This window comes from Nyctibius grandis, chromosome 24, assembly GCF_013368605.1.
Source record: "Nyctibius grandis isolate bNycGra1 chromosome 24, bNycGra1.pri, whole genome shotgun sequence".
NCBI lineage: Eukaryota > Metazoa > Chordata > Aves > Nyctibiiformes > Nyctibiidae > Nyctibius > Nyctibius grandis.
In genome coordinates this window covers 3,406,776-3,422,757 of record NC_090681.1, presented here as the reverse complement: position 1 = coordinate 3,422,757, position 15,982 = coordinate 3,406,776, and the positions used below count along the sequence as shown (strand labels likewise).

Below are 15,982 nucleotides of genomic sequence, written 5' to 3'. Positions count from 1 at the left end.
GCCGCTGGCCTCAGCTCCCAGGGTTTATGGTGACACGTTTCCCAACTGCCTGCCTCACTCTCCTGCTGGGAACTACCACCCCAGTGCAAAGGGGGCAAAAGGGGGTGGACATCTGAGCTCAGCCCCCCCCCAAACATCAGCTCATGCTACTGGCAAAGGCAGATCTGCACCAAGGGGCAGCAAATTGAGGCCATCGTCATGCCTCCTCTGTGTGCAGGCAAAGACAGCTGATCTTAAACCATCAGAGCTAAATTCAAGGGAGCTCAGCAGTCAGAGCCTCCCACTTAGAGCAGCTCTAGATCACAGGAAGAGTCCTTTAAATCCAGCACGTGAGCAGAAACCTCCAGACAATGACAGAAGTGGTTATACAGGAGGAAACTACCAAAGCTTTGCAGCACCCATAGCCTTGCCCAGTTTTCCCCACAGAGGATAAGGCTTCCCCCTTATTATTAGAGAGTTATTAAGCAGACAAGAGTGTTGATGCTGCAGGAATCATGCTACTCTGAAAGGCCTCTGTGATACCAGACTTACTTCAGAGTCTCTGCGAGGAAAAAACTCTGTTGCATGTTGTCATGGGTTGGGGTTGTGGTGTAAACATCTCGGATGCCAGAAAAACCAGCTTCTACTCTACAATGTTTCTCCAGGGCCTGAGAAAGGAAAAGAAATCTCAGTAACACACAATAGCATGGAGTAACTCATTAATCATCATCAGTTGCATTACGAGTCAGCTTCACAAATCAAATTCCAAGTTTATAGTAGCCTCTGTCTCTCACTGAAGAGCGTGGTGATTACTCCAGATTCCGGGAATAGAGCTAGTTCTAATGAAATAGCAAGAAAAACGTGAACTGCCTAAGTTAGTTGATTGATGGACCTTGACATTACACACACACAGCAAAAACAGATCTCAAGAGGCAACTCTAGCTGCTTGCAGAGCCTTCTCTCCAGGGCAGTAGGCAGATGACAGTTCTGCCACTGAAACACAGCCCCTGCTCAGACATGGGGCAGCAGCCAACTGGCTATTGCATGAGCTAGACCAAGGTGAGGGACTTTCTGGCTGGAAGGACTCTGTGGGGAGAAGAGAAGATAAAGGGCAAAGGCAGGTTTGCTGATTTTCCCTGGCCAGCTGCAAACCAGCGGTTCTCAGCAGTCCAGATGTTTCAAATAGAAGGTTGCCTCCTCTTTGCAGAGAGCTGTTACATTAATAGCAGGTTTCGCTGTCTGCAGCACTGCTCTCCATAAACCTCCAGTTTTGACTGACTGATTTTAGCATCGCCAAAAGGGAGAAAAAACCCTTCACAATGATCAACAGAGACACCACACTAAATTGAGCTACTTTGTGTATTCTGTCCCATTGCTAATGTGTCTTTAACACAATTGAAATAGTTTCTGCTCTTTTTATTGACCGAAGGAAAGATTTTTGTACGAATCTAGCAGCCTGTAAGAGTTATTACTGCAAATTTTCCAACCATACCTTCACAACCTCCCAGCCCCACTGCCTGTACTTGGGATCGTGTGTCAGCCGCCACATGTACATGTAGCTTTCTACCACTTCTGGACGTAGGATGTAGTAGCGCTCGCTTAGTCTGGTTGCCATGGCTTCAGTTCCAGCATCAAAGCGAAAGGCTTCGGGGCCAAGTTTGGTATCTAGACAAAAATCACACACACGCAATGATCAGTTTGAGGAGAAAACAAGTAAACAGACTGTGCAGGTGCTTTTATGCTGCTCAGGCTGCCAACATTTAACTAAGGCTTGTGTGAGGTCGTATGAGCAGATCAGTCACGCTTGTGTATCAGATCAGCCTCACAGCTGATGTGAAAACAGGGGCAACTCCACAGAGTGCATGAGCTGTGCCCACTGCCACCCCAGGTGCTGCTCCTTCTGTGGTATGTCTGGGTGCTATCTAGGGGAGGATAAAGCGTTTCTGAGGGTGGATACAGCTGACAAAACACAGACTTGGACCAGGTTTGAGCGTGGAGAGGGCAGGTACAAATCTCCCCCATGTCCCAGCACTTGTACTGGGCTGGTATTTCCTCCTAGGAACTGCACTGCCCCCGACCCTGAGAGCAGAGTGTGTCACTGAAGACAAACTCAGAACCCAGACGAGAAAGAACAGAGAGGCAGATCCTGTCGTAAAGCCTCAAAGAGAAAATGCATTCAAAGGGAAACCAAGCCATGCAGCTGACTCTGCCATCACAGAGACACCGATACACTGCTCCCAGGCAGGGGGCTTGGTTCACACTTATCACTCCACCAGACTGAGCCATTTCACCTGCACGCAGCAGGGAGGCTGTAAGAACTGGTACCTGGGACCTGCATCACTTCTGCCCTTCCTTCTGGTCCACCAGCAGCCTCTTTGAAAAGACGACATCAGGGTGAGGGGGAATGCTTAACCAATTTCACTGGCATTTTATAAATAAACATTAAGAGTACCTTGGTCTTTTTGAGTGTCCCTTACATGAGAATCTCAATCTCTTGCAAGCATTAATTAGCACTCAGATCCCTACTTCCAACACCAACCCTCTCCCTATTCAAAAAACAGAGAAAACTGAGCACAGAGGTTGCTTCTGAGCATGCCACAAGGTTTCTCTTGCTGCACCCACCTGTCTACCACAAGGCTGTGTTTCAGGGAGTGATTCTGTTTCTCTACATATTTTTCACACCTTCTCTGGGCCCTCCTGTCTGCGTGGGGATCCAAAAGCGTTCGCTAGTTGGATTATTTACTGAGAGCCAGGGTGCACAGACATTCACTGCAGAACAATGAGCTTGCTGAAATGACAGCACCGTAACCAGCGTGGGCAGGCTGGCTGCTGTCCTTTCTATGCTGATGGATATTGCTGAAGGTGAAAATTGGCTCCAGGCACTCACAACCAGAGGGTTATTAGTTCGGGTGGTTTGTTTTAGTTCTGTAAGTGCTGGGGGGAAAAAAGTGTTATTTGCAAACATCATTTCAGGTTAGCTTGAAGTTTATTGGGCGAACATGCTGGACACCGGCTGCCAATGTGGGCTGGTTGATGTGGTGAAGGTGTGAAACAATCTTTGGGAACAGTTAGTGCAGACAGACCTGTGCTTGACAAGGTCCTGGAAAGCAGACTGCTGCTTCGCTGCCTGCAGTCTCAGGAGAGCTACAGAGATGCCTACAAAGAAAGGAGTGGTGTCCTAAGCAAGCTCATCTTGCTGAAAGCCCCGCAGGCAGAGAACTAACCCAGTCATTCATCACCAGTCACTGCTCTCCTAAAGCACTGACTGATAAGCACACTGGGTGGTGGAACAAATTTTACTGGACTTGTGAAATAAAAAGACTTGGCCTGCCCCTGCTTAGACAGCTGGGAGAGGCTGAGTAACTTCATTTTTTTGGTTCCTACCAGCAGCTGCAGGTCTCCAACACTCTCCTGTTGGGCTTCTCAGCTGCTCTGCTTCATACAGTGGGACACCCTGCAATTAATCTCTGTTAATTTCCCCGTTTTATCTGCAAAGGGATGTGAAAGGACAGACTCAAACTATAGTCTTGGCTAGCTCTGCGACTGGGAGGCAGGACTGGGATTCAGCTCTGGGTTCATTTCCCAGCTCTACCACAGGAGCTCACATCTGCCTGTCCCTCTGCTCCAGCTGTCTGCTGTGTAAAACTGCTTTCTCTTCTAGATATCCCAGAAAAGACAAGTGAAAATCGTACACAGGGACACAGATGCTGCTGCAGTACAAAATACCCTACTGCAAACCTCTGCCGCACAAAAGCTGAGTTTCCCAAGCCAACATTTTCTAGGCAGCCCACAGGTTTACCTGAGCGTGCGTAAGACTCGTGACATGTGTTTGTTATTTCTGCAGCGAGATCCACGTAATGTTGCCTCCTCTCTTCTCCAGTGTGTTCAGCTCCAAGCGCTATCATGCCCCCAGAGAAGCAAGCCAAGTGGCCCATTTTGTGATCCAAGATGCCGCCCCTCCATTCAGCAATGTAGGTCAATCCTCCAGCAGACTTTTTGACCAAATGCTTTTCTATTGCCTAAAGGGATGAAAAATCAGAATTTCAGGATACTTAGTAGACAGGGTGAGGAATGAATACCAAGGAAACCCAAAGATCTAAGACATTTTTGCCTGAAACATTCTGATGAACAACGTCCCACACAAAACATACAGAGCAGCAACCTGCTCCTTACCTCTAGCGCATCGTCGTACATCTTTTTAGCTTCAGAGTCTTTCTTGTCTGACATCAGCCAAGATTTGATGAGATATTCATAAAAGCTGTCTCCAAGCCCCCCAATGGAGACATGGTCTGTAGTGGGAAAGCCAGAAAAGAACTTCAGGTTCATGATATACAATGAGTAGTTGCTTTACAAAGAGCAAACCACCATGTCCTATTTAATGCCCTTGTTCTCTCCTTCCTCTTTCCAGTCTCCTGGGGAGAGCTCGCAACATTTCTTTTTCAAACAGGAAGAAAGGTAGAAAGCGCAATCAGAAGAAAAATGATCTGTCATTTTACAAAGCATTAGTATCCCTTACCAAAACTATTCAGAGGTCTTATTTTGCAACCGTTATTTATACTGCAACTTGAAGATGCTTCCTGTTTATGAAGCAATCATCATAAATCCCAGCCTCATCAACCAAAAGCCATGGCAGGTATCGATAGATCTCTACCTAATGAAGCCAGTGGGTGCCACCTCCCTGCCTCAGGAAAGGGAGAATGCATGTGGGATCACACAGAGCTGCCAGCGAGGGGCTGCTCTAGGGACCTCTCGCCTGTGCCATTTGTATTCCTGGCTCATGGTGGGACTCTGTGCCCTGGGGAAGGCTGGGGTTGTTGGCGTATTAAAATGATAGAGTCAGGTACAAGGATGTGCACTGAATATTTTCTTCTGCAGAAATCAGATTTTCAAGGCTATCTGTTCAGAGTACACAATGCTTTGACCTTACTGGAGAGGAGGATGCTGAAGAATTGCACTGTGAAATGGGCATGACAGCTGCAGGTTTCTGCCCGGGGGGAACTGCTGGATGGATTTATGGCTTTAAACTATACCAGAAGGGGAAAAGCAGCATTCCTTCTTTCAAGCAGCCAAGTACTCCCCGTTTTTGAAGAGCAAGACAAAGCACCCACCATGGACTGAACCATCCCTGTTAATTAACAGTACCCACCTCTGCGCCTGCACACGTCCCCATTTCAAACGTAAGCAGATGCAGCAGGTTTTCGGAGTGAGCTGTCCAGATTTTTATTTTCCCTTTCGCTGTACATATATAAAGTCCTGAGGCTTAGTCTAAATGCTAAATCCTACCAACAGAAGAGATCAACAGCCATGCATTTTCCTGACCTGAAGAGCAAATATCCCTGATACAGTGTGTCCAATGATCCACAGAATAATCCACAGCAAAACAATGAGATTAGACGCATGAATTCAGAAAAAAAAAAGAGGACAGGCTATTTGCAAACACCGACTGCCCAGCCTGTCTTGAAAGAGAAGCTCTGTGATCCTAAGTGTGTCATTCATAAAATCACCAAAGCAGGAGCTCTGGTACATAATTGCTTTCCATATGGCATCAGCTTTGCCAGCATTTGCTTCCTAGGCCCTTTGCATAAACGAATCTCTTATTTCAGCAGGGGACCAGGCTTTAATTTCCTAAAGGTAACAACTGCACTCAGAAGAGGTACAGCAGTGCCTCTTCATTTAGAAGATCTGCTCATTCAGCCAGGTCAGAGATACACCTTTTAAGAAAATCACAGCAATTCCAAGAAAAACAGCTTCCCACAAAGAGCTTTAATGACAAGAGAGAAAATGAGAGCCTGGCACCTACAGGGAACATCTCTGGGGCAGGCTGCAGCTGCCTCCCTGCTTTGGTCCTCATCTATTTCTCACCAGCAGCTCTGGAGCCGCAGGAGAGGCTGAGCAGCCTGTTCCCTCACTGGAATACGGATTCAGACCACAAGGTCGTATTATGAGCAACTGCCACAAACAGCCTGTGCCATGAGTTGCCCTCATGACGTGAAAGTCTAGCAGAGAGGTCATCTCTAGTCCTTTTGCATAAATCAGCCTGTCCCAGAACAAGTAATCAGAGGCTACTTTTAATAAGCTCCAAGAACCAGCAGCAGGCCCCACTAATGTCAGCAAGGGGTGGGAGCAGGTCAGGACAATGAAGTAAAATTTGCAGACATAAATAGAATTAAATTAGCGGCAGAAGAGATGAACACCGAGTATCAAGCTGAGTATTTTAACCATCTGAATTAAGAGCACAGCTCTTCAGTTTCCCAAAGATTCTGTAACGATCAGTTATGGCAACAGACAGGCACTTCTCCTCTCAGCACCAACGAATAGGCAGAATTAATGTTTGTGTCTGGGAAAATGTGCAGCGTGGCTGCCAGTTGGGAATAACCTAACGAAAATGGCATCTCAGGGGTGCGGTAGGGGATGGGCGATTAGCTTCTCAAGTGGAACATATTGCAACAACTCTGCAGAGACAAATGTGGAAGGGAAGCTGAACTGCTTACAAAGGGATTGGATAACTTTGAAGATCAATTAATAGGACAAACACAGAAGCCTATTTTCTCTCCTCACGGCACCAAAGGACAGCTCTGGTTTAATGGGACAACTTCAACCATCCAGGATGCTTTGTTGGGACACCTTTCAAGCCAAGCCCTGTCAATTACCATTAGAGGTGCTGCTGTGGCAGTTAAAGGTCACAAATTGCTCACTGATAGTGCTCTCTCGCTGTCTCAGATGATGGCAGCCACGCAACTGCCTGTCAGTTACAACCAGAGCTATTAATACAGTAGTTAGAAAGGTCTGGAGTGATCTAGCAGAGCAAACAGCACAACAAAACATGAGGACACCAGGAAATGCAAGGACTCAAAGAAAGCTGCTTAAACAATATAAATGTAATCCACTGACAGGTTAAAAACAGCTTCTGCAAAAAGAGACTCTTCTTTCCTTTGACAGAGAAACACAAAATCCAGCAATTTGCCAAAACAAGCAAATCCTTAACGGAGCGGGAAGCTGAGGTCAGAGCTCTGGGGCACAGCAGCAGAAGCAGCCTCTCCTGCTCCTACCAGAGGGCAAGCTTCTGCCCTTTGGTGGCACAAAAAGAGGGGTACAGTCTCTTCTCTGGGTAAGGAAGGGGCTATGTGTGTAAAGCAGGAGAGTAAATAATCTTGAGGTTTAATAATCTTCCTCGTTATTGCCCCCTTCACATCAGAGCAGTATTGATTTAATGCCCATGTCTTCAGTGCTGGCCAGTGGCGGGCTCCCAACAAGAGAAAAGAATATGTACTTGTCTCACCCTTCTTGCACAAAAATGCACTATGCAGAGGTACCACCGTGACAGGTACACGAATGCACACAAGACAACGCAGCCCTCGATCCTAGGGGGATCTGGGACTGCAAGCCCTCTGCCTCTCCAGGCGGTTCCTCACTTGCTGCAGCACACTCGGGAAGTAAATCTCATAGTGCTTCTGCTCACAACCTTCACCTGCAACTCCCAAGGAGGTCTGTGGGCTGTGTGATGACTGCAGGATGAGGTCTTAAAGAGATGTGCTGATTTCTAATATCTGTGTGATGAACCATGTACCATTATCCTCCCCCTGTGCAAGAGAGGCCCTAATTCTCTCTGGAGGTGAGACGCTCAGCTAGAAACAAGGCTGATGGAATAAGTGCACAATTACTATATTGCATCTTACAAATCGGTTGCATTATCTAATCACATGTAGAACAGGCTGCCTGACAAGACATTTCCTTGGCTTGCTGCTCTGACAGCTGCTATTGCTTCCTAAAGAATAAGGGAAAGACAGAAACGCTCCAGGCAGGGCTCTGAACGCAGTGATACCTACGCTGCACCCAGTTCCCTGTCACCGGGCTCAGAAAGTTGGGATAAAGGCCCTGCGGCTTCTCAACTCTGTTCAGGACTTTGCGGATGTTCATCACCTAGAAGAGACGAGAAACAAGAACTATGTTACTTCTCTGCTGAAAAAAGCCAACGGTTTTGCACTGTCACTGAGAACTCTGTAACTCCTCAGCGCTGATCCCTGGCTGAACAAGCACAGCAGCCTGTAACGCTGTGAATCATCACGCAAGCAGAACCCAGCGACATGGCTCTCCGGTGAGAGGGCTGTTACGGAGAAACATTCCTGCTGGAGTCCTCAGCACAATCTTTATCCAGCTCTGTGGGATTTTAGAAATGATTCTAAAAGCCCTGCAAGGCTCCAGTTCAGCGAGCAGCGGAAGCAGTTTGCTAACAGGGGTCCAGAAACAATCTGGAGGATTTGGGATCTGGGTGGAAATGTATGAGATGCGGAGGGTGATTTTTTCCATGATCCAAAGGGAAAGGAGTGGCAGGGACGAGTGACTCACACAGCACTTAAATTCACCATGTGGTCAGTTAACATGATGAATTGGGGCCTTTAATTTCAACAACAGACAGCTCCTTTAATATGCTACAACAGCTGTACTTATTCTCCCAAACCTCCCTTGGTTTCACCCCCGTTAAATCCAACAGGCCCTTCCCATGAGGGACAAAGTGAAATGATATGCAGCATAAATATTCTATTATAACCTACAGAGCAGCTAATACACTCTAAACCTTTTATAAAATTAGACAATTTGTACGCCAAAAGCTGGCTACAGACTTAAGTCGGTGCTTCCAAGTAAGTCGTCAGGCTGCATAATATTTACTGAAGTTTAGGAGCATGGCATATTAATGACATGTTTGAATAAGAAGACACAGATGGACTTTATTCTTGCTAAAATCACACAAGTCCCAAGCTGCAAGTTAATGAGTTGATCTGTTCCTCTGAAGTAATTTCCCACAGGATGGGCTGTTTGAGCCCACATCATCCTACGTTTTTTCTCTCCAAGGGTGTTAGGATAAATGCGATACGTCCTCTGGGGCACACAACAGGCACGCTCAGCTCTGGAGAGGCCAGTAGAAAGGTTCTGCCCTTATCCCTCTACGGGCTTAGGAGGCAAAGAGGAAAACATGTTAGGCTGGGGACAGAGGCTTGACCCTGGCTCAAAATGCCACGGTTTGAACCTGGAATACAGATGCAATTCTAGTTTTTAACAGAGCATCTTCTTGCCTTTGTGTTTTCAGCACTCACCTCTCTCTTCCCCCTCTTCATTTCCTTCACATGCATTTTCTTTCCATACCACTGTTCCCTTTACTGGTCTTTTCTCAGCCCCCGCCCTTCCTCTGAGCAATCTGTCTTTATCACTGTCCTCATGAATCTTTAGCTTGTCTCCTTCATTTCAAATCACCACTCTTTCTTTATCTTCCCTACAGAGTTTCCTGGGTTTCTAGTTTTCTTTCACCCTCTGCTTTTCTCTCCTGCTCATTCCTCTTGCTCACCCCACCCTTATTGCTTTCCATACACTCCATCCTATTCTCCATTTCGTTCTCCTAGCTTCTTCCTTCTCTTTGTCCCTGTCTCTTCTTCAAATTCTCTCCTTGTTTCACAGCTGACAAACCTGCTCTGGAAATATCCTGGAAAAGCACCATTTTTAGCTTTTAATTGGCAATCCTAGAACCCCTGTCTGTTTTCACCCCACTGTGGGACTCTGGACAGGCCCCATTTCCTTTGGGCTCACGGGAGCAGTTTGGATTCTAACTGGAACAATTTGTCTCCCTCGAAGCTGGTTCCTCAGGGACGTGCAGTGAAAGCTAATGACTCGCTGGTATCCAACAGCATATTTATTAAGTTGCTTTCACATGCACTACAAGATCACTTGTGGAAAAAAAAAGCTCAAGGTAATGTATAATATCAATAGATTTTCAGTTACAAGTTACACAAAAGGAATCCAATATGTCAACTGTCAGGCCTTGCCTACCCAAGAAACCTCAGCAGAAATCTTGCTGGCTGGAGCATAACATTTAATGCCTGTTTAGAGTAAAAAGGTCTGCGAGTACAAGGCACTACTATTAGGATATTAGAATTAACAATTATCTTTGCAGTCTGCATCCAACAGATGGTTTAATTTTGGCTGTGTCCTTGTCTGAGTAAGTTTTTGCTACAACTTCACATGACTGAGACATTGGGAAAAACATCCCCATCTCCCCGGCGGCTGCAAGTGATGGAGAGGCAGGTAAAGGGGCTACAGCAAATGTAAATGGCCAAAGAAAATGCTGGGGTAGCTGCCTTCCAAGGCCTAGGGTGTGATGGGATCTCCAACAGCAGCTTGCTGAGACCTTTTCAACGAGCTGGTCACCAGCTCTGGGGCTTGGTGACCTCTGCAGCCTGCAAGGCACAGCATTCTGAACCCATGTGCCACTCTGGAAGGTTTCTCCTCTGGTGAGCTGTACTGGTATTGGGGAGAAGGAACATTTTGCTGCCATGTTGCCTGCTGCAGACAGACCACAGTGCTGCTCTGCTCCAGCACTGACCCCAGGAGTATGAAGAGACCAATACACTAAAGACCAGGTTGGGAAGTACTTGCCTTTTCTGCAAACACCGGGTTGCCAGAGAGCTCTGAGAGGTGCAGGAATTCTAAGTGCAAGGTCCCAAATTCTGCTAAGATGCTGCTGCCGGCAGATGCCCAACCCCAACTCCAACTCATGCCACTGCAAGGAGAGAAAAAGGAGCCTTCATTGCCAGGAAAACACAGCCAAAGCCTGAGGTCCGCCCACCGCCCCACCTGCACAGGACAAATCTGACTGAAAACACTCCCCTGGTGCTCATCTCATGTGCCTTGCAAGAACAGGAGGGCCAGCATAGAACTACAGAAGGTGGCAAACACTGTCTGAAGAAGTCAGTCACACAAAGTGCCTCTGCCCCTACTTTTGACGCACTGGGATCCCTTCTCAGTTTCTGTTTGTCTCCTCTCACCCTGCCAAATCCATGCAAAGAGAGAAATCGGCACTGAAGCAAAGCAAGGAGTCAATTCTGGGGATGAGGAGGGCATTACTTCTCCCTTAAATCTCAAAGAAAACTAACCAAAGGACATGGGAGGGCAGAGGCTCTTCCAAGCACCAACGGCCTCAGCCTTGGAGCTGCTTTTACGTTCAACCACTTCGGTCTCATATCCCGCTGCTGCTCTGTGCCTCTCTGAAATCTACAGATGTGAAAATGTCCTATATTCCTAAGCCTTGATCCTAAAACAGCCTCTGCAGGCGCTGGCCCAGGGAAGCTTGGCTGAGCCATCTCAGAAGTGACATGGCTTTGATTTTCACGTCTCTTTGCGGTTGATACCGATGAGGTAAGAGGTTTCCAGTGATGGGGGGGTGGGGGTAACACTAGATGGCGCAGGAAAGCTTGGCTGTTAGAAGAAAAGGGTTTCTCTTGTTTACAGGAGGCTAAAACTAATGATCTTTCTGAGGGGGAAAAAAAAAGTTTCCTCTCCATGTGATATACAGAAAACCATTTCAGGTCCAGAGCTGTTTGTTTCGCCTCTGGACAAAAAGAGCCATTAGATAAGCAACATGTTCACGCTGTTTCAAATTGCTCAGTCACTGCCAAACGTCAGCCTTCTCTGCAGACTGTCAGGAGGCTGTACCACCAGCTTGTCGTTTGAAAACACGGTATGCAGCTAAAACGGGTACCCAGTAACATCGGGTGTTTACAGCAGAGATCTCCCTGGGCAGGCAGAAAGCTCCTCCAGTCTGAGCAGGATAACGCTGGTATTAATATCACATTGGATGTATCTGCTGAACCTGGCAGCAGCTGGCCCTGGGATGGGTGTGCTGCACAATCCCACGGTGTTCTCATATCTATAAAGAGTCAATTACTTTTTCTTTATTTACTGCACTGAAGGGATGTTGTAACAAATACGATCTCACAAACAGAAACTGCCTTCTGAGCTGGTTCAAATGAGGAGTGCTTGGAAGCAGCCAAATGGGGCCGTGTTTGTTGTGACAGCGGCTATGTGGGGTCAGAGCGGCCAACGCAACCCTCCCCTGGGAACTTCTGTCCCAAACACGCAGCCAGGCACCGCCTGCAAGGACCGGGCTGCCGGGAACCCAAGCCCCGGGTTACAAATCACAGCAGAACTCAAGGAGAGGTGGTCTGGAGGAAACAGAGTATGTCTGCAATGTGCCCCTGGGTTAAAGGGCAGCCTGAAATGACCCCCTGCAGGAAAACATTTTTTTCAGCATTACAGATTGGACAAACTGGCTCTTGACAGCTGCCCTGTTTTAGAACATCTCAGAGGAAACTACCATTTAAAGGATCTTGGTCTTCAAGACCAAAGGAAATGCCCAGAGCTCTCTATCTCCCAGATAAGTGGGTCTTCCTTAAACAGTGTCCAGTGCAAGCATGGACTGAAAATGGCTGTATCATCTCCTTCCCTCACAGAGATCCAAAGCAGCAAAACAGGGCCAAGTTAAGAGAGACCAGGAAAGGATGATGCTACAAAATCTGGAGGTGCAGAGGGTGTAGGGGAGACGTGAAGGAGAGCAGGGGCCAGGCAGCCGGAACAGGAGGCATCGGGAGAGAAATCACAGTGCAACACAAGCAGAGAGTGCAGAGCAGCAGCTTGAGAAGACAATGTGCTCTAGGACCTGGCAGACAACGTGGCAGTTGGACTAGCAGGATGGAAAACAAGCCTGTGTGAGACATGATACAGTGCCTGTGTGAAAACAGAAGGCCACAGGGAAGCACATCAGCGGAGAGGGGACACAAGAGGAAAAGGTGGTGTGAGGTGATAGGAAGAGATAAAGCCAGTTGGCTACGGCAAGAGCTGGAGGGCGGGTGTCTTCGTACTTGGGTCCTCAAAACTGTATACACAGAGTTGACTTAACACCAGCTTTTGTTTGTTCCAAATTTCTGAATGTCATTCTTAACCCGCCCCCGCAAGCTACCAACCACCAAAGGCTTACACATGCTGCAAGACCCTCCTCCTTTTGAGGTGATGAGGTCTCTCTGGAATGAGCACATCCTTGCAAGAGTAGAATTGGAGAGAGAATTCCTTCTTGCAAAACTCTTCTGGGCTTTGGTTTGGCCCTGACATGTGGGTCAGCGTGCTCTCACAGCATCACCTCACTCTCCTCTGCTTCCACTTGCACACGCTATCTCACACTGAATAACTCCCTTCCCTTTGGGTTCGCACCCTTTGGCTGTTCCTCATGTTCCTGCAGGAGTCAGACTACAGATTTAGCTCGCTTCATCCTCGCTCCTAAATCAGTTGATACTCTGAGCCCTCACAGCAGTTTCGTGGCCCTGAAGCCAGAGCTCAAGCCGGTAACAGGGGTTCTGGATTGTGGGCTTAGTGTTATTTTGCTTTTCTTTGCTCTTAGTCAAGGTCATCAGCAAAACATTTTGGGAATGTCTAGGCAGACACAGTCTGCTTCGATTGTCTTCACAAAGGGCAGGGGAGGGTTTGGCATTTCTGTGAAAGGTTAGGCTTTATCAGCCACAGAGGAAGCAGAACATCTCTTCTGAAAAAAGAGACAATTAAAGTCGTGGTGGTGGCTCAAATTTTCACTGGGATCACGTGCAGGTAAGACAACTGAAGGGTGACAGTGATATTTGAGCGATGGATCAGCGTGAGCCAAACATTCAAAAGTCTAAGAGATGAATAATGATTTTCATGGCTGCTGCTCTGAGTTTTGCAAGAGGTGAGGATGAAAGGCTTCTGTTAACTCCCATTTCCTGCTGTCTCTGTTCAGCCAGCATGCAGCTTTTACCCTGGGGGATTTGTTTGTAGGCATCAAAATGAGCCAATGAGCTCTTATTGGCAGGGAACATTGTCTACTAGCAAGAATCAGAGACTGGGAGTCCAGCCTCCAGCTTTGCCTCTGTTTGTTGACAGACCTTCAGCAAGGTATTTAACCCAGCTGCCTCAAAGCTCCCTCCAGCATGAGACCACCACCTACCTGATATGAAATGTTGTGGCTCTAAGTGAAGGACACACACCTGGCTGAGTGCCAGCAGGGAGAAAACTAGAGGATCTGTATACTCCCCCCTTTCCAGCAGCAAAACTGTCAGTCCCAACCAGTTCCTTTCCCAATTTTTCCAGACATGGAGCCTGGATAAATTCACACGCATCTAGTTGGGCACACTGCAAAAATACCGAGAGCACCGCATGCTACGTGTAGACTACAAATAACCTTTCAAAGAAAATGAGAGTGAGGAAAATGCTATTGCAGCAGGGAGCCCTGCCAAGAGGTAGAAGAAGAAACTGTGGATAGCCCAGAATTAATAAAACACATCTGGGTTTAACTTGAGTCACCTGCAATCTCTGCCAAGGCACCTCTTGGTTTTGAGCTGGCAAAACAAATGACCTCGAAGAATCTGCACTAGAGGGGGGCACCTCTGAGGAACTGCTGCTGTTCCTGCTTGAATCCTGGTCTTTTACAAACATTCAGTAATAAAATGACATGCTTGTAAGGACGTGTGTCTTGCCTGCCCAGATTTATGACGCCACGTGGGATACCGGTGGGGGTGTTAAAAGCTGGCAAAAGTTTCTCTCCGAGTTCCAGAGCTTTACTCTTGAACACCTGTTAAAAGAAGAAGAGAGGATAAATATTTGATGGACTGCTTGTGAGTACTAGTCACACTGGATTCTTTCAAATCCACTTTTTTAAACACATCGTTATAAAAAACTGAAGCTGCTGCCCTAGAAGAATCTACCATTCCAGGTATGCTGCTGCCCTCGCTCCACTGCATGATAGAGCTGAACCAAAAGCCACGCTCAGCTTTGGGATCTACCTGAATGTCCTCTAAAAATCTACACTAAACCAGTCGTAAGTCCCCTGCCAAACCCTCAGCCTGGGTGACAGCAGCCAGAGCCGCAGAGCTTGGAACACCCCAGCAGCAAATTTCCACGATCTGAACTGATCCAGAGACTGCTCGTTGGGGACAAATCCTTCCCTTTTCCTAGGGTGGCAGAGGACACGGGGAGGTGAAATGACTGAATTAAAATCAAAAGAAATCTTTCTAGGGTGAAGCATTGTTAGATTTACAACATGGGTTTGCCTAGCTCGTGTCATCTCCTGTTGTAGAAAACATGATTAACTAACAAATAATCTTTTACTTGCAACTCTTTTCCAGGAAGGATTCATGGTTTCATGGCTAAGCTGCTCCTTTCCCATTTGTAATGCCTCAGTTTTGGGCTTTCAAATCAAATTATAGCTTATGGTGGCTTGCAGCACAAAGCCACCATACACAATTATTTTGGGACGAACTGATACAAGCACTAATCTTTGCTCCAGAGATTAGTCCTGATCAAGGGAAGCCTCTAAGTGACTTAGGAGGTAAAGCACAAGCCTTTTACCTCTAGCCCCCCTATACCAGTCCAAGCTGTCACAGTAGTTCTCAGAAAGTGGGAATTTATTGCTCTAAAAATACTGCACTGAGGAAACCTGAGCTCTCCCGTGGGCTTGCAGACCTTTGATATGCTCACAAGGAGACAGGGGTTTGGTTCAGAAGGGAAAGCAAGAGACAGGGACTTGATTTTTGCCTTTCAGCCTGGTGACACTGACTGGGTATATGACAGGCACTGCCCTGGCTGCTGAGCATCGCTGCTGACTGCACTTCAAGATGTCACTGCTGGAGTTTTATGGTTTAATGTGGTTTCTTTTTGCTCTGTTGATCTGAAGCCTGTTGGAAGTTGTGACTGAGACAGGCCCTGAGCTGGGGCACTGAATCTTTGAGAGTTTTCCCTGGAGGGAAATCACAGAGAGAAGTCATTCCTGGAACTCATTTAAAATGCAACTAAAGTAACAGACTCCTGTGACTCCACAGATCAACGGTGCCACTATGCAGGGATGATCCATCCCATCCTATTATGGTGGACAGCACCCAGCCCCGGTCAGTGTATGGCACGAGAGCTAAGCTCTCCTTTAAGAGCCAGCCTTCCAGTTCCTTCACTCACAAAACTCCCCCTTGAATCAGAGTTCCCTTCATCTCTCTACAGCCAGCTGTAAAATTCCAGCCCAGTCACATTATAAAACAGATTATGGCATTAAACCCTGGCCTCTGCCAGGCTGGAGAGAAAGAAGGGAAGTGGAAGCGAGAGTCTTCTGCTTTAGCCAGGACTGAATGGCTGCTCCACCACGCTACAGGAGGGGCTGTAACAT

General features: G+C 47.3%; 1 protein-coding gene across 1 annotated transcript in view; it reads right to left on the bottom strand.

Annotated features, from left to right (window-relative positions):
* The window catches only part of MAN1C1 (mannosidase alpha class 1C member 1), a 67,528-nt gene that overhangs the window by 3,176 nt on the left and 48,370 nt on the right, over positions 1–15,982 (bottom strand). The window contains exons 6-12 of the mRNA XM_068417916.1: positions 14,307–14,401; positions 10,405–10,528; positions 7,806–7,899; positions 4,153–4,268; positions 3,779–3,998; positions 1,472–1,644; positions 532–647 (exon numbers count right to left, since the gene is read on the bottom strand). Coding sequence (XP_068274017.1) covers positions 532–647; positions 1,472–1,644; positions 3,779–3,998; positions 4,153–4,268; positions 7,806–7,899; positions 10,405–10,528; positions 14,307–14,401 — 938 coding nt within the window. The remainder of the gene's footprint in view (positions 1–531; positions 648–1,471; positions 1,645–3,778; positions 3,999–4,152; positions 4,269–7,805; positions 7,900–10,404; positions 10,529–14,306; positions 14,402–15,982) is intronic.